The sequence below is a fragment of the Maudiozyma barnettii genome (genome assembly GCF_903064755.1).
Source record: "Maudiozyma barnettii strain CLIB 1767 genome assembly, contig: KABA2_03, whole genome shotgun sequence".
NCBI classification, from domain to species: domain Eukaryota; kingdom Fungi; phylum Ascomycota; class Saccharomycetes; order Saccharomycetales; family Saccharomycetaceae; genus Maudiozyma; species Maudiozyma barnettii.
This window is the reverse complement of record NW_024545240.1, coordinates 1,112,629-1,130,382: the sequence shown is the minus strand read 5'-3', so window position 1 is coordinate 1,130,382 and position 17,754 is coordinate 1,112,629. Positions and strand designations below refer to the sequence as shown.

Genomic DNA, 17,754 nt, shown 5'->3' with positions numbered 1-17,754 from the left:
ATATATCAAATCCCCAAACAAAAATAGGCAATTATCAAATCAAAAAAATCCATCCGATCACAACTCATCTAACCAAAATAACAACACTATGATCGAATCATCTGACTCGGAAACGGGCAGTTTAGAAGGCAAAAGAATAACAGAACAATCAACAAATACAAATAGTCGTAGAGTGAAGTTAGTCACAAAATTATTAGTAGATATGAACTCAGGATTAATGGACGATTTGAATTATGATAGGGATGTAGATAAAAAATATGACGGTGAAACAAACAATGATAGAAGGAATAGTAGAGGAAATGACGCGGATATTTCCAACAATGATCATGATAATGATGAAAATGGTGAATATGGAAGTCTCATACCTATGGCAGAACAACAGGTAGTACCCAAAATATCAAAGGCCACAAGACTAAGAGCAGAAAGGGTACGAATATATCTTGATTATTACTATAATATTATGGAAGGGACACTTCGATCTGGAGAAGATGAGAATGGACATGAAAGAAAGAACATCCATAGGAACGTGGAAGGTGTTTATAATCCTCTTCAGATAATAAGAAATAGAAAACTTAAGAAGAAATATCGTGGGGAAACAGCAACTTCGGGATTTTTATTTTACAAAGCTCCTATCATTGCTGTCATTCAATTTTCTAATACTCCAAACAGAAAGAACTATAAATGGTTTGTTGATGTCAATGAAAAGTATACAGATTTAACTTTTAGATCTCAACATTGGGACGAATTAATAGATCCTACTGGGCATCGATGGTTCGGAACCCAAAAAACTCATAGATTTAGAACAGAGGCTCATAAAATAAAGAAAAGACGTGGTAGCTCTCATATTACAGGCCACTTACATCATCATCATCATAAAAAGAATAATAGTAAAGGAACATTATTAAGAGACAGTGATCAATCCTCAGATTCTATTTTAAATAAGGTCCCGAAATTAATAGTGACAACTGACCATTCTGACCCTAATTTAGAATCCAGGACATCTAGTAATAGTAATGGTATTAGTAGTCAATTTTCTGACCTAGATAAAGATAATTATAACGACAAATTGATACAGACGGTGTCAGATTCTGAAGTTGAGAATGGGAGTTTAAAGGAGAAAGAGAGTAATCATTTAAATAAATTTGAGAAAATCCTTAATAAGACTAAAAATCCCAAAAGATGGTCTAGATCTAAATCACCAAACAAGATACGAACTGAGGAAAATAACAACGGCCATGAAACTAAAAAGGATGTAACAAAGATAATACCACAGGAACTAGCGCCAGAACAAGAGCGTTCTAATAATGAGGGTGATCATCGGGGAAGTGTAAGTGGTCCTAGTAGTAAAGATAGATATGGCACATACCAGACTCCTGTTGATGGTACAGGCGTTAAAAAATTATCTTTATTAGATGACATTCCTATCCATACAGTGAAGACCCACTCGACTAATAAATTAAATATAGAGTCTCCAGAAGTGACGAAAACCAAAAGCGGTAGTTATAAATATGACAGCGAAATTAACAGTATTGAGCACAAGAGGGGGATAAAAGATGTTGAAATACATAATAGATTAACTACTGAAAATGCGGACGCGGTTATTAACAATAAGAATCTTAACATAGTAACCAATAGTGCGGATAATTCCAAGAATAGTTCAAGCAAAGAAGCGACTCCCTTATCCAAAGAAAGTAGTTCAAACAATTTCAATGAATTGCCTGTAGATATTCAATTACAGAAATATTGGCAAGATACGAGGTATGTCATTAGTACTATTGCCATTATGGAACACAGAAGACAATCACATGACTTAATCAGACAAAGGGCTATTCATCGCAGAAATTTGATAAAAGTAGATGAGAATACAGAAAAGAATATGGCAGACACTGAACAAATCATTAAGGAATATGATGAAGGATTGGATAGAGTATTAAAAATTGGTAATAGTTGGACTTCCAAATTATTAAATGATTATTCCATTAGGGTGGAAACATTGATCTCAGCAAGTGATAGAATTCTGAGTGATATTAATACTACATTGACACTAAAATTGAAATTATTTCAAGAAAATACCGATAGATTTGGTACTATACGTACCATGCAGTCACAGAAGATGACTAAATCTATTTATAAGATGTTAGAATTTTTTATTGTGTTAGTGTTATGGAGTATCTGGCTTGTTGTAAGTATATTAAGAGAAATTAAATTCTCAATACTTCTCGTCTTAAGATTTATTAAATGGATATTATGGTAAGATATGTAAACATGGATAGATACGTAGTGAATTATCGAAATATATAAAAAACACTGAGGTCCTACTTTTATTATTATTATATTTTATTGATCTAAATTTTGAATATATAGATTGGAAAGAATATAAGCTTTAAAACCCTATACTAACTCCTTTTTTATTATTGAGAAAACCAAACTAGAACAAAACGAATCTTAAATTATAAACATGAGCATAACTCGTCTTGGCTGAAAGTTAAAAAAGCAAAAAAATGCGATAACCACATCAGTATAATCCTTCATCAGCTTTTGGTGCGAGTAGTACTATCTGATACAAAATCTTCCTCAAGGAAAATACCTCTATCAGCAGCTTCATCTAAGATCTGGCTTCTTCTCTTCATTTCATTGGCGTAATAATTATTCTGGAATATCACAAGTTGTTTATCAGCTCTGAATACGGCTCCCATCGATATCCATGAACAATGATAAAATACACGTACAGGAGTTCTTACATTCCGGTAGACAGTCGAAACTCTTCGTAGAATTAAACCGGTAGTAATACTAATTAGAGCACCTTGAGCTGCACCAACAACACAAGCTACAGCGATCTAAAACTTATAATTCAGATAAACATATACGTCACAAAGTTATAAGGTATATATTCAATTGTCAATATATGTTAGTAAAAGATCAAACAAACATGTTTATTCTAAGGGTTCGAATTCGATATTATTTTTATCAACGTAGTAAAATACATACTTCTCTTGTTAATTGTTTAACTGTAGCAGGATCATAATGAATCGGCTGTACATGTTCACGCATTTTTATAATTATAATTATATATATATATTAGGTTTCTTATCTTTATATCGATCTCTATCGGTATGACAATGAGCAGACGTTCCATTGATTAATGTACGATTAAGTAAATTCATTTGTTATCCTTTATTTATAGTATATTATAATATCCTTATATATCGGTTACTTAATGAAACAGAAAACGCGGAGAGATTCGTTCCGTTTACAGTGAAATTTTGGAAAAGAGAGCAAATAGGCAACTACTAAAGAGGATATGAGTTGATTATAAACAAGATTCAACCGAAAGAGTTAGGCAAAGAGATTGTATTAGTTATAGATATATAAGTATATAAGTATTTATATATGGAAAATGAGTTGCTTGGATTCGATATATGCTTCATTAAAATGTGTTTTTGTGGTCCGTAGTGAGTATATTATTGAGCCCACTGTTATTGTTATTATTTTCATGTTGGGATGTGCTCTTATCGGAATGTGTATTCATTATATGTTTGAGCAATTGCAAGGGACGTGCTAACAGATTGTTGGCTGTTTCATTATATTGGTTCAACTTATCGTATAAGTTATTAATGATAGCATCCTTGCTGTTACCTCCCACCCACATTCCGTTCAAAGTATCATCTTCTTGAGCTAAGTGTTGGATTAAAGTGCACCATATATATGACAGTTGTTCTAAACATTTATCGTAGTAATAGTTGTTACTTGGTAATGTAAATCTTGGTAATTCACACACCATTTGAGTACAGGAGCCTAAGAATAATAGGGATTCTTGTAAATTTGATGAACGTGGTGGAATATTGTTAAGGATATAATCTGTAAGACAATTTAAAAACTCTAGCAGTAATGGCTTCAACCTAACAAAGGCATAATCATCTAGTCTGGGTATATTGTTACTCATATAATCCTTGTTATATGGGATAGTGGAATAAATATCTTGGAATTTTTCTCTTAGGGAAACCAACCTACGATCGTTCGAGAAAGAATATTGAGATAAAGAAGATTGTAAATGTTGGCTTACTTGAGGATGTACATGTAAAAGATCCATTATTACATTTTGTAGTTGTGATTTGTCCATTAGATCTAAACTTCGTTCCAAAGGTAATGGTTGTCCTTCTATCATAGCAATATAGTTAGGTGTATTTCCCAAGGTTAACATTGCAGCGGTAGATGTGGCAGCTGTTGCAGCAGCCATTGCAGATGCTGACACTGTCGAAGTATGAGCCATAGAGTTTGGTTTCTTCTTAGCCACCATATACTTCCGTAGTAACATGTTGTTACCACCAGTACTACTGGCGGTAATAGCAGATCTAGGGATACTAGAATCCATGTCGTTGTCATTATCATGCTGTCTCTTATGGCGAGTAGGAATAGTTGTTATATTGTCTTGTTTCCTCTCTGCCATCATCACCTGCTGTTGTGGTTCTTGTTTGTTTTGAAGACTGTAACCCCATGAAAAGCCTAACATCTGTGCCTCGCTGTTGTTTTTATATTTGTTATACATCACAGATACACTTATACGTATAGATTTGTGTGCCTATATATATGTATATGGTTCCCTCCTGTTCTGTCTTGTTCTTATCACACATGTGTAAGTTAGTGATTAGTTTATATATAATGCTTGCTTGCTTGCTGTGGTGAGAAAATGAAGGAATTGTAAAGAACCGAAAAGAAAAATTGTATGAAAAAAAAAAGAAAACCAAAGCAGTAAAGTGGTCATCGGTAAATTGTGCGAAGGTTTCTTAGTGAAAGAGTGAGAAGAAGAGCAAGGTGAAACAAAGGATATTTTACCAATATATAGATATCTAGAAATATAACTAGTTTATTTACTTTTTTGATAGATATTTCTGAACTTTCTCATCGATGATCTTTTCAATGAGGTTGTTTAACGTTGAATGAGAGTCATTAAATTGATTTTGTAATGCTACGGAGATTTGTTTTTCGATAAGTTTACCAGTAAGATCAACTTCAATGTTCACCAAACTACCGATTTTCTTCAACGGCATCACTACTACATCTTGAGTATGTGCGATCATGGCAATATAAAACGTACCATCAGCATCCACTTGTGTTACCGTCAGAGAGGTACCATCAATGCAAATGAACCCTTTCTCCACAATAAACTTCTCGTACTGCGAATCTCTTAATTTGAATCCAAACACTAAGGAGTTCCCTTCTGGTGTCACCGAGACAATGCTTGCCACTGTATCGACATGTCCTTGAACATAATGTCCACCGAATCTAACGTCTTGAGAAACTGCACGTTCCAAATTTATCCTTGTTCCAGCAACCCAATCGGCAACATCAGTGCGTACAATAGTCTCTGGAGAGATCCCTACTTTGAAAGTGTCCTTGTCAAATGCTGTTACTGTTAAACATATACCATTACATGCAATACTGTCTCCGATGTGACAGTCATTTAGGATGGCGGAGGCACCCTTGATGGTCACAGAGACACCTTGACCACCAGATGCACTGTTGTCCTGGAGGTTGTACTCCGCAACAGTTCCCATTAACTCTACTATACCCGTAAACATACTTGCCCTTATTCTTAAATGTGTATACTACGTTCTACCAGTTAACGTAAACCCAGAGACTTGGCCATCCAAACTGTTGGTCTGCAGATGCAGAGTATATTTTCATTTCCCTTTTTATAATCCCAAAATTTAGGAATTTCAGTCCTTTCGCTGCCGTGTTTCGCCTCCCGTCCCCATCCCGGTTTTTTTTGGCTTAGTAACAGACGGAAAGACGGAACAAAATGTAACGTAAGCGAAGGCGTCGTTGGCGGTTAAACTACAATTTAAAGGGCAAAGTTCTCTAATTCATTCATAGAACTTGATGGTGAAGAAGATGAGGATGAAGTTGCCACCCTTTGAACAACAACATATCATAGCAATCATGAGCATACTGCTACAATGGCTACAGTTGTAATGGAGGGGAGGGGTTTAATGTTGGATCTGATATCACTTTTCATTATCTTTTTTGATTAGAGAATGCCAACTGTATATTTATCAATTAATGAATCCTACAGAATGATGTGAATATTTAGTATAAGATACAGTAACAATTTGTTGTTGTAGGATATGAGATGACCTTTGACATTGGCAAATTTGTAATATTATGAATCGTTTAACGTAATCTGAGAGTTGAGACCTAAACCCTAATATAAAATTACTAGGGCTACATATTTGGTTTGTCCACGTGACTTACAAAAACACGTGACCCACCACTCCACGTGACTTTAACTCCCCAATTCTCTTTTTTCTAATTTCTTCATTAGGATTAGATCGCCGTTTTGACATCGCCACGGTCAAGAGTCATTCTACACACATATTACGAAGTCTACGGATAATTTATTACATCTAATAATCTAAGTCACCTAAGAAACGTCATACCTACCTAGTTTCTTCTTCTTCTTCTTCTTCTTTCAGGAAGTGTGGCATCTTTTAGTCTGATTAACAGGATATCCACCACATACGATTGAACAGATCATTACATTATCTATCTATATATATATTAGCAAGCTCGATGAAGTGAAAGGAAATTTATCTCTTTCTCCGAAACTATATTTTGTTCAGAATATTCAAGGTAAGCAAGAAAATAATAATAATAATAACAACACTATTTCCGAAGAGATGTCGTCTGTAGAAGCTACCACAAACCCTTTTGTTGGTGCCAATTTCGACACTAAGAGTCAATACCGTACTCCAGTCGATCTGATTAATGATACCATCGCTCAAAATGTCTCAGCTATATTTGGTTACAAGACTTATTCTCAAGCAGATCTATTGTACTCAAACTTACCATCATCTTCTCAGTTCTTTCAAGAATCTGATATTAGAGCTGGTGCAGGTCTAGCACCATTAGGTTATGCCGCTGCTCGTCAAGAGTCTGTTGCTAACAAACCAATTGCGATTGTGACTCCAGGTTATGGTCTACCATATTTTGCTTCATCTTTAGCCAATTCAAGTGCTAGCTTCTTATTTAACGTTGCCGCACTAGCTTACCAAGATAAAGAAGGTACCCTTGGTATCGACTACGTTACTCCATTATCTGTCGCTAAACAATTAGGTTACAACGTAGTTACACCCATCTCTACCAAAGAATTAGAACTGACTTCATTATTGTCAGTTTCTCTAGCTGCAGTCTCAAATGTCAGATCCACCATTCATCTTTTTGATGGATTGACTACTACTCGTACTTATGCTTCTTTAAAGCCAGTCATCGAGAACTCTGAATCAATTGTTGCAGGTCTAGTTAAAACTTTAGGTAATGAACCATCTTTCGATGCAGTTCTAAAGGCTTTTAATGAAGCTACTGGAAGTAACTTGGATAATTTCCATTACTCTGGTCCAACTAACCCAGAAACTTTGTTTGTCACTTATGGTATTACCGAATCCGAATTATTTGGCGCTGTGGGTCCAACTTTAGCAGTTAGAGTTCCATTACCATTTGATACTGCCAAGTTTGTTAATAGTATTCCAAAAAGTGTCAAGAAGATTGTAGTTGTTGGCCAATCACTAAATGACAACCATGCTGCTCCATCACCATTAAGACTAGACGTTTCTTCTGCTTTGTTTTACCATAATCGTAGAGAAATATCTGTCCAAGAACATATCTACAAGCCAGATTTTGTTTGGACTACTCGTGAAGTGACTAACCTAGTTACTGAATTTGGTGTTACTGCACCAACCCAGTCATATGACGGAAAGCGTGCTTTGTTCTATCTTCCTGATGACTCTAAGGTCAGCACTATCGCCGCATTATTAGCTAGATCATTAGCTGCTACTAATGATGACGTTACTTTCTCGACCAAATACAACAATTTGGTCCACAATGGTGCTCTTGAAGCCGATCTATCAATCGGAGCCACTGAATCAGGTGCAGCAACAGCTGACTTTGTCTTAGTCCAAGATATTAACCTGTTGAATCATTTGGACATTGTTAATGCTGTAAAATCAAATGGGGTAATAGTTTACTTAGCTACACGTGAAATTGACAACTACCCAGAACAATTTATTGCTGATTTAATTTCTAAAGAAATTAAACTTGTCACAATCGATCCAAATGAATATGAGGAAGATATTGATTCATTGGTAGTCGTTATTCAAGCTACTTTCTACGAGACAGCTCTACAAATCCCAAGAGGGGAAATACTTAAAAAGATAATCTCTAACTTATCTCAAGAACAAATCTATGATTTGATCCATGCCGAAGAGGGTTCTGAAGAAAATAAGGTAACTATTTATGCTTCTGGTCAATTACCAAAACCAGAATTCTCAGAGGAAGTTCTTGAACAATTACCAACTTTTTTCCAAGCCAATGCCTTTGTTGCTAATGATATTAAAGAACAACAAGAAGAAATCAATGAAGTACCATCTGTGACTTCTACAATTACCGAACTGACTAAGAGATTAGCCTTTAAGGAAGCTTACCATGTTGAAAAGAAATTAAGACCCGACCTACCTTTGATCAAGAACCATATTATTAAGGTTAAAGAAAACAGACGTCTAACACCTGATGATTATGACAGAAATATTTTCCATATTGAATTTGATATCTCAGGTACTGATCTTACCTATGACATTGGTGAAGCTCTAGGTATTCATGCCAGAAACAACGAAAAACTAGTACTGGAGTTCTTAGAAGGTTATGGCTTAGATCCTGAACAAATTGTTCAAATTCCAAATAAGGACCAACCTCAATATATCGAGTCTAGAACCGTTTTACAGGTCTTTGTCGAGAATCTTGATATCTTCGGTAAACCACCTAAGAAGTTTTACGAATCTCTGATCCCATTCGCGAAGGATGAAGATGAAAAGAGATTCTTAGAAGAATTGATTATTCCAGGTGGTGCATTAGAGTTGAAAAATTTCCAAGAAGTAGAATTCTACTCGTATGCGGACATATTCAACCGTTTCCAATCTGTTAGACCAGAACTTGGTGACTTAATTAGCATCGTTGCTCCACTAAAGAGAAGAGAATACTCTATTGCTTCTTCTCAAAAGATGCATCCTAACGAAATTCATTTGTTGATCGTTGTCGTTGATTGGGTTGATAGCCAAGGTAGAAAGAGATTTGGTCAAGCCTCCAAATATATTTCTGATCTACAAATAGGCCAAGAGTTGGTGGTCAGTGTTAAACCATCTGTCATGAAACTTCCAGCTGACCCTAAGGCCCCAGTTATCATGAGTGGTCTGGGTACTGGGTTGGCTCCATTTAAGGCAATTGTTGAAGAGAAGTTATGGCAAAAGCAACAAGGTTATGAAATTGGTGACATTTTCTTATACTTAGGTTCTAGACATTGTAGACAAGAATACTTATATGGTGAAGTCTGGGAAGCTTATAAGGACGCCGGTATTATTACCCATATCGGTGCAGCTTTCTCCAGAGATCAAAATAATAAGATTTACATCCAAGACCGTATTAGAGAAAACTTGGGTGATCTGAAGACTGCTATGATTGATCAAAAGGGTTCATTCTTCTTATGTGGTCCAACCTGGCCTGTTCCAGACATTACTTCAGCTTTAGAAGATATAATTGCTGCTGATGCCAAAGAAAGAAATGTTAAAGTTGATCTAAATGAAGCGATCGAAGAGCTAAAGGAAACTTCCAGATATATCTTAGAAGTCTATTAGTGAATTCATGTTCATAAAATTTATTTATACAAATTTTATCTTTCTTGTATATTTAATTAATATTATTTATTATATTTACTTTCTTGTTTTCTATCATATAGTATGACAAATTATTATAACCCAAAGTGGGCTACATTATACTGACAACAGACGTACCATCCTGGAATCTTGTTCTAAACACTCTATTAGCATTCGTGAACATACCCTCTTTCAAAGAAACAACAACAAATTGAGATCCCTTGAATCTTGTCTTTATTAAATGACCTATATTCTGAGTGTGACTCAAATCAAGAGCAGCATCAACCTCATCCAGAATATACATTGGAGCAGGTCTGAATTGCAACAGAGCCATAATAAGTGATAATGCAATTAATGACCTTTGACCACCAGATAATTCGACTAAACTCTCTTTCCATATGCTACCTAATTTTACCTTAACTTCGAGACCTTCAGTTACGTCCTTGCCCTCTTGCGAGACCAATTTTGCAAAAGAATTTGGAAGCAAATCAGCGAAAATGTTACCGAAATCCTTATTAACTATCTCCCACGTCTTCACTAATGTCTCCCTCTTAAACTCATTAAGTTTAGATATTGTTTCCTTGATCTTTAATTTATCTTTCTCAATAGTGTTAATCATTGTTTTCAAGGCAGTTTCTTTTTTCTCAACATTTTCTATCATACTCATGATATTTGGATTAACTTTGGGCCTTAGAACTTTATAATTCTCCTCTAGACGATTAGCTCTTTCTTTATACTGTGACAAATTAATACCCGCATGCTGGGAAACTATACCTTTGACCATGTCAAAATCTTTTAGCCAAACGAATTCCTCTGTTAATTCCTTAAGCCTTTTTTGCAAATGTTTTGAGTTGTTTCTATAATCGTTAATATTGTTTTTGATCTTTTGCGCATCTAGCCCATTCTGTGAAATTAGTTCTTTTTTATTTTTAATAAAGGTCTCCAACTCTTTGACTTCCTCATCAATTTCAAATAATCGGTTATTTTCTTCAGCCAATTCTCTCTGGATAACAGTTAAGTCTTCTGCTTGTGAAGCCAAATTAGCTTCAATTTCAGTTTTCTTTCGTCTAAGATTTTCTAAGGATACTTCAGTTTGTTCAATTAAAGATGCATTTGCCTTGGTATCACTATCTAGTTGTTCCGTATCTAATTGCAAATTCTGATAGATGTCGTATTTTTCTTCCAATATTGAGTTTAACTTAGTGATCTCATTAGATAGACTATTCACCTCTTTCTTTAATTCATCCAATTTTGCACCTTTATTGTTTGCGAATTCATCTGCATCTCTTTGAATTTTTTGTATCTCCATATTTAAAGTGTCAATGTCACCTTCAGTTCTTTCAATATCCGTATTACATGACTGAATATCTGCGTCTAATTCTTTCTTTCTTGCTACAAGTTGAGTAGCACTATTTGAAGAGAGACTCTTCCTAGCAAGGTCAAGTTTATGCTGAGCTATGTTTAGTTCATTTTGCAAAGTCTTAGTCTTCTGAGAAATTCTACTCTGTTCTTGAATCTGCTCCTTGATACCTAATATTTGATTCTCCAAAATTGCAAGCTTTGAATTTGTTTCATTGTACTTTTGGATGTCCAGTAATAATGAATTTGAAACGTTCCTGCTCCCACCAGATAAGGTACCTTCAGGGTCATAAACATCACCATCAAGAGTAATACTTCTCGTTCTCACGTTTGGGTTAAATGTAACTTTTTTGGCTGTCTCTGCGTCTTTACAAATCAAACTACCCCCAAAAATAAACTTCATTGCTTTAGACACTTCTTCTTCATACCCAATTAAATTTAATGCTAGATCTACAGAACCTGGTGCAATCGATTTTGCCGTCTTTAAAACCTTTTCGTTAACTACCCTTGTAGCGATCCTGTTTAGTGGAATAATTGTCACACGTTTACGAAGACGACCTCGTTGTAATAACTCAGATGCTGTCTTTTCATCTTCAACAACGACATTATATAGCCTACCACCAGCACACACTTGTAATGCTGCTGCACAATCCAAATTATCCTTTTTAACTGTAAAAAGTTGTGCCGCAACACCTTTAACTGCGCCTGTGTTAAACCCTTCAAAGGGTTTTGTGTATTGGAAGTCTAAATTATTCATCCTTCTTCTTAGATTCTCCATCGAACTTGAAACCCTATATATCTCATTTTGGAAGTTTGTCTCTTTCGCTTTTAATTCCTGCTGAAAGCTAGGATTGAAACCAAATTTTGCTAGATTGTTAGTTAGATCACTACATCCTGTTTCTAATTCTTTGACATGTAATTCTAATTTTGCGTGTTCACGTTTTGCTTCATCTAACCTTGGTGTATTTGTGGTTAATTCTCTATTCATAATTTCGATTCTCATATTTTTTTTCTTTATATCTACCTGGTACTCATTCAGTTTGTGTTTTGCCGCAACTAATTGTCCAGTGTAACCATTATCTGTCCCACCACTTGAAGAAATACCTGTAGATAATGTAGATAGCAACTCGCTCTTAGTCTTGTGATTAGATTTTACCGTCTCTAGTTTCTCATTCAACTCATTGTATTCTTTCTCTATCAATTTGTATGTATTTGATTTAGTTGTCAGATCCTTCGCAATTTTATCTGTGCTTGCCACAAGATGTTTTGCCTTCTTCTCTGTATCAGTCACATCATTATTACAAATAGACAAAGTTGTATTTAATCTCGATATTTGATCCAGTAAATCTCCTTCTTTCTTTTCAAGTCGTGATAATTTTCCATCCTTCTCTATATCTGATTTCTTTCTATTCTTTATTTCTTCTAAATCTTCATTTAATGATACGATCTCACCTTTAGTCTTTTCTAGCAAAGTAGCAATTTCAGTCATACGTTTTTCGCCATTTTCCATTGTATCTTTCGCAGTTTCATACCTCTGTTTTGTATTAGAATAATCGAAAGCACGAACTATTCTTGAAATTTTCTCGAGATCTGATTGAGTGGTTTGAAACTCTAAAAACATTCTTTTTTCTTGCTTTAACTTTTCTAACTTGGGTCCAATTTCTTCAACTAATAATGACCTATTTTCTTGCAACTTCTCCTCTTTCTTAGCCATAGTTCGCTCAGCCTTTTCTCTTCTATCTTCATACATTTTGGTACCTGCTGCTTCCTCAATCAATGATAATATTTCGGTTGGTTTCATATTCAAAACTTTAGTAATCTTACCTTGCATAATTAAGAAGTTTGGGTTATTAATATTAAGTTGAACAGACTGAAATAGTTGTAGAATTGTTTGTTGAGGAGCTCTATGACCATTAATTAGATATTTTGATGTACCGCCTAATACAATTTGCCTCGTTACAGATATTTTAGGTGAGTCCTTAAAGCCAATTGGTAAATTTGTTTTATCACTATTATCAAACACAATAGTCACACTAGCCTTTGTTACACCAGCTTGACCTCTCTTATAGATCAAATCTTGTAGGTTTGAGGCTCTAACAGTGCTCATCGACGAGATACCAAGGACAAAACATATTGCATCTAGAATATTTGATTTGCCAGAACCATTTAAACCTGTAATGGCGTTGAACTGGGGGTCCCAATCAGAAATGACGGTCCTTGTAGCATACGATTTGAAACCGTCAATAATTAATTCCTCGACTTTCATGGATAATTTATGGCCTATTGATGGATCAGGATCTTCTCCGAGAAAGAGTTTTAGGAATTCAACTTTTCTATATCCTAGTTAAGACAATTAACTAGTATCCGGCTATGTTATTAACAATATGGCAAACCAGATCACGTTAAAGTGTTAAACCATATATTAGTTTTTATTTGATCTTAGATATTTTAATGTAAACAAACATTTTTTTAGCGAGCAAAATTATTATTACCCGCATATCAAAAAACAACAAGAAAAATCACCGTATAAGTTACATTCATTCTTCATATAGAAACTGGTAAGGTTTAACACAGATCCCCAAACATTATAAATATTATATAGGTATTTTATCAGTAATTAACGTAATAAATTGAATTATTTATTAGAAATGACTAAGTGGTTTTAAATTTACAAAAAATGTGAATGACATAACATAAAAATATATTATATATTCTAATCTTGGGTCTTTTGAGAACCACGTAGTAGACCAGTTCTTCTAGCGGCAATCAAACCAGCCTTTTGACCAGCAACAGCACCTCTAGAAATAGTGGAAGCCTTACCAATATGTTGATGGTTACCACCACCGTGAGGGTGATCAACCGGGTTCATGGCAACACCACGAGTCTTTGGCCAAGAGTTTCTCTTTAATCTGTACTTGTGGAAAGCACGACCAGCCTTCAACAATGGCTTGTCAACTCTACCACCACCAGCAATAACACCGATGACACCTCTAGCGTCAGAAGAGATAACCTTCTTAGCACCAGATGGTAATCTGACTCTGGTCTTGTTTTCGTCTGGGTTGTGACCAATGACGATAACGTAGTTACCAGAAGCTCTGGCAATGGCACCTCTGTCACCTGGTCTTTCTTCGACGTTGGAAATAATGGTACCTTCTGGGACAGAACCAAGAGGTAGAACGTTACCAACACTTAGAGCAGCCTTCTTACCGGCGTAGATAAATTGACCGGTGTGGACACCTTCGTTAGCAATGAAGATTTCTTCACGTAACTTGTACTTGTATGGGTCACGGAAAACAACCTTAGCTAGAGGAGCACCTCTACCAGAATCGTGGATGATTTGCTTAACAACACCACGAATGTAACCGTGACGTTCAGCGTAATCCAAGGTTCTTAACTTGGCGGCACCTTGTCTCAATCTAGTGTGAGAGGTGAAAATGGAACCAGCACCCTTTCTTTGATTTCTAATAACTCTACCTGTGCAAAACAAATTTAAAAACATCCACGAAGTAAAAACAATTTCAAAAGTAAAATTGATTTCATTACATGTACGATGAAAATAAAAAAAATAATGTTAGTAAAAATGGTTCCATCAGTAACCGAAGTTTTTTCGAAACCTATAAAATATCATTGCAATCTTGATCAAGGGCTCTAAAACTATCCCGATAATGTTCAAAGAACTTTAGAGTTCTTTGAACAATTCAGAAAAAATGTCCGCTTGACTGTTACATTAAAATTAATGTAACACGAATTGCCACCTAGAGTCTTCAACCTTTAGTCGTTGTCAAACTTGTTACATCTGAGATCGACCATATTAATTTTCACAAAGAAGGAAATTTTTAAATATAAAAAAGTAATTCATATGGAAATAAAGGAAAAGCTTAGGGATAATTGACTACTAGTATCTACACGATCAAAACAATCCTATATTACTAGTGTCAAACAATATATTCTTCAATTCAAAGTTTATTTATTAACTTATCATGTAAATATTGATGCTATTTAATGCATCTGTATTATATCGTTGGAAAATATCAATTTCAATTGAGAATTATCACATTGATATTCTATGATTTCTAGAAATGCTATTAGAACATACCCATTCTGAATTGACTGTTTGGTCCTTTTTAAGTTTACCAAAAAAAACAATAAGCAAATATAAAATTTCAACTTGTTGTTATATATATCGAACGTTATCTAAGTTTTGGCAGCAGTAATTCCTAAACTATTGCTAATACCTGCGTTTTGCTGTTGAGGTTTGACTACTGTAAGGCTTGTTCTTACTAGGCCCACTTCTTGGAATTCATTGAAAAATTTCATATTGCGTTTGTCTCAACGCCCCAAAAAAACTAAAAAAAATGTTATTTTCAAGAATTTCAAAGAAAAAAAGGTAAAACAATTTTAGAATGGGAAGGATGTACGGATGTTAAAGCTAGGTTCAGTCACAAGAAAATTTCATATATATTTCTCTTTAATTTGAAATGATATAAATTAGATAAACACATAAATGTGAAAATAATTAAAGCCAGAACTTGCTATTTTTATTACTAGTTTTATTAATATTGAAATATTTTTTTTATAAATAATATTGAGGGGTCATCTATCAGAGCCATTGAATCTTGACCAAAATTTATTATGGACTTCCCATTTCTCCCTCATTTCAGGCAGTTGATACAGATGTTGATAGCCCTTCAACAGGAACAACAGGAACAATGCTTATTCTAGGTTCATAATCAACAATCACTTCATCCGAAATGACAGGAACACCTGCCTGTGCAATAGGTGTTTGCATGTTTGCCGACATTGAGTCAGTACTAGGGGGCATTTGTCTCTGTTGAATGTTTTCAATGGCGCTATCAAGCTCTTCTTGCTCAGCAATCCTTTTCACTTCTTCGATTTTTGTAAGATAAGCTGGTCTTACAATAACTTTATTGTCGAGTAACTTTTTCTTCGACATAATCTTAGCTACTTTCTTTAACGATTCACCAGTCTCTAAAGTAATCAAAGCTGATGTAAATGCTTGTCTTTTGGAACCAAAACACATTTTACTTCTGGTTGGCGACGACTTAAAAATCCAAATTTCCTTTGGACGGAATGCTTTGAAATGTTGTCTTAAGTGTAAATCTGTAGTACCTTCTGGTAATATTTTACAATACACTGTCTCAGTAGAGACAGCTTTTCTTTTTACATACAATTTATTAGGAGCCATAGCAGGTGCAACCATTTCTTCCTCAGTCAACTCAACAGGTTGAGAGTCATCATCATCATCAATAATAGAGACTGGTTGAACTAAATTAGACTCTGTTGAATCTAATTCTATCTCTCTCCCGATGGAAGGACCGTGTTTTAAATTCTTTTTACCTTTTTGTCTTGGCACATAAGGTTGGTGATATCTTACTTTTAAAGGTCTCCCTTTATAGATCTGGTTAAACAGATGATCAATCACATAAGTCGCTTTTTCTTTAGTCTCAAATTCAGCATAAGCTATACCTAATGGATATGGGCGATTCTTCCGAAATCCATATAATGATTGAACAGGAATAATTACCCATGTTACACCAAAATCTTTTAGATACGTATATAACTCCTTCTCACTTACAAGGTAACTTAAATTCCAAATCAAAACCCTTTCCGTTGGTTCTGCTCTGTAAACTGGAGAATCATCTGGCTGATGTCTAAAACGTAACATTTTAAGGGATAAATTAAATCGGTCAAAGGTAATATGATGTGTAGTGAAACTGCTACTCGACAACCGAAACACTCGAACTCCACCCCAACTTAAAAGGAATATATGATATACTTCATTTATTATATCCCTTTTCAGTTCTCTGCTTTTAATGTCATAACTATCATTTGTGGCGCGACGTCAAAAAGGGTAGCATAACCGCCGAAGTAAAATATAAGAAAAGGGTAAACAAACAGCTAAAAATATGAAAGAATAACAAATTGAGGTATATCTATCGTAAGATTGCCAAATTGGAGTTTAAAATTCTCTTACGTATTACTATATAGATAAATCGAAAGTTATAACATATTTTAAATAAAAATGAATCAATGTATTAATTATAATATTATATTTTATCTAATTATTTTCAAAGAGTTTTAGTTCTTAGCGGCACGCTTGGCAGCAAGAGCCTTAGCAGTACCATGTAGGGCGTGCTTGTGGTTTCTCTTGAACTTTGGATCGACACCCTTTAGAGATGGGTACTTGTAGGTCTTTGGCTTCTTGATACCGTTTCTGTGGGCTTTTTTGGTTTGGTTATGAGCCGTATGATTCTTAGATTTAGACATTGTCTGTAATGATAAAGTACTAAGTTTGATATTGTGTTAATGTTAAAAGTTGTATTATTATTAATAATAAAAATAAGAACATATCAATCAAAATAGTGTTAGGTTAGTAAAATTATAAATTTAGTATTGGATGGTCGTAGTATAGACGTTATATCATTGATATAACTCAGTCCGTATCAATTCATTCTTAAGATCATATCCAGTAAATAACATTAGTCGTGTAATTATAATTATAAATACGTTTCCAGTTTACTCCCCCAAAACATCAAGTAACATACGTGGAGAATGCTATTTTGTTATGACTTCATCAATTGCAATATGTAACCCAGCCCTAAATCTTTTGCGTATATCGTAATTAAGTTAAATCAGATGTTACCACTAGATATTACTTCATTTATTCGGATTAGCT

The 17,754-nt window shown here is 34.6% G+C and overlaps 9 protein-coding genes across 9 annotated transcripts; 2 read left to right on the top strand and 7 right to left on the bottom strand.

Moving 5' to 3' along the window:
* Positions 1–88: 88 nt before the first annotated feature.
* On the top strand, positions 89–2,254 carry MTC4 (Mtc4p; the record flags this gene model as incomplete). The annotated part of the gene is made up of 1 exon (XM_041549966.1): positions 89–2,254. The coding sequence occupies one exon, from the start codon at positions 89–91 to the stop codon at positions 2,252–2,254; it is 2,166 nt and encodes a 721-aa protein (XP_041405900.1).
* A 277-nt stretch (positions 2,255–2,531) lies between these two features.
* Positions 2,532–3,051, bottom strand: RCF3 (Rcf3p; the record flags this gene model as incomplete). Its single annotated transcript, XM_041549965.1, has 2 exons — positions 2,532–2,837; positions 2,989–3,051. 2 exons carry the CDS (start codon positions 3,049–3,051, stop codon positions 2,532–2,534), a joined length of 369 nt encoding a protein of 122 aa, XP_041405899.1.
* A 376-nt stretch (positions 3,052–3,427) lies between these two features.
* STS1 (Sts1p) lies at positions 3,428–4,510 on the bottom strand (the record flags this gene model as incomplete). The annotated part of the gene is made up of 1 exon (XM_041549964.1): positions 3,428–4,510. One exon carries the CDS (start codon positions 4,508–4,510, stop codon positions 3,428–3,430), a length of 1,083 nt encoding a protein of 360 aa, XP_041405898.1.
* A 358-nt stretch (positions 4,511–4,868) lies between these two features.
* On the bottom strand, positions 4,869–5,579 carry RIB5 (riboflavin synthase; the record flags this gene model as incomplete). The annotated part of the gene is made up of 1 exon (XM_041549963.1): positions 4,869–5,579. One exon carries the CDS (start codon positions 5,577–5,579, stop codon positions 4,869–4,871), a length of 711 nt encoding a protein of 236 aa, XP_041405897.1.
* Positions 5,580–6,677: 1,098 nt separating this feature from the next.
* Positions 6,678–9,680, top strand: MET10 (sulfite reductase subunit alpha; the record flags this gene model as incomplete). The annotated part of the gene is made up of 1 exon (XM_041549962.1): positions 6,678–9,680. One exon carries the CDS (start codon positions 6,678–6,680, stop codon positions 9,678–9,680), a length of 3,003 nt encoding a protein of 1,000 aa, XP_041405896.1.
* A 130-nt stretch (positions 9,681–9,810) lies between these two features.
* SMC2 (condensin subunit SMC2) lies at positions 9,811–13,323 on the bottom strand (the record flags this gene model as incomplete). Its single annotated transcript, XM_041549961.1, has 1 exon — positions 9,811–13,323. One exon carries the CDS (start codon positions 13,321–13,323, stop codon positions 9,811–9,813), a length of 3,513 nt encoding a protein of 1,170 aa, XP_041405895.1.
* Positions 13,324–13,770: 447 nt separating this feature from the next.
* RPL2A (60S ribosomal protein uL2) lies at positions 13,771–15,157 on the bottom strand (the record flags this gene model as incomplete). Its single annotated transcript, XM_041549960.1, has 2 exons — positions 13,771–14,531; positions 15,154–15,157. The coding sequence occupies 2 exons, from the start codon at positions 15,155–15,157 to the stop codon at positions 13,771–13,773; spliced, it is 765 nt and encodes a 254-aa protein (XP_041405894.1).
* Positions 15,158–15,714: 557 nt separating this feature from the next.
* Positions 15,715–16,743, bottom strand: RRT5 (Rrt5p; the record flags this gene model as incomplete). Its single annotated transcript, XM_041549959.1, has 1 exon — positions 15,715–16,743. The coding sequence occupies one exon, from the start codon at positions 16,741–16,743 to the stop codon at positions 15,715–15,717; it is 1,029 nt and encodes a 342-aa protein (XP_041405893.1).
* A 413-nt stretch (positions 16,744–17,156) lies between these two features.
* RPL29 (60S ribosomal protein eL29) lies at positions 17,157–17,345 on the bottom strand (the record flags this gene model as incomplete). The annotated part of the gene is made up of 1 exon (XM_041549958.1): positions 17,157–17,345. One exon carries the CDS (start codon positions 17,343–17,345, stop codon positions 17,157–17,159), a length of 189 nt encoding a protein of 62 aa, XP_041405892.1.
* Positions 17,346–17,754: the final 409 nt, after the last annotated feature.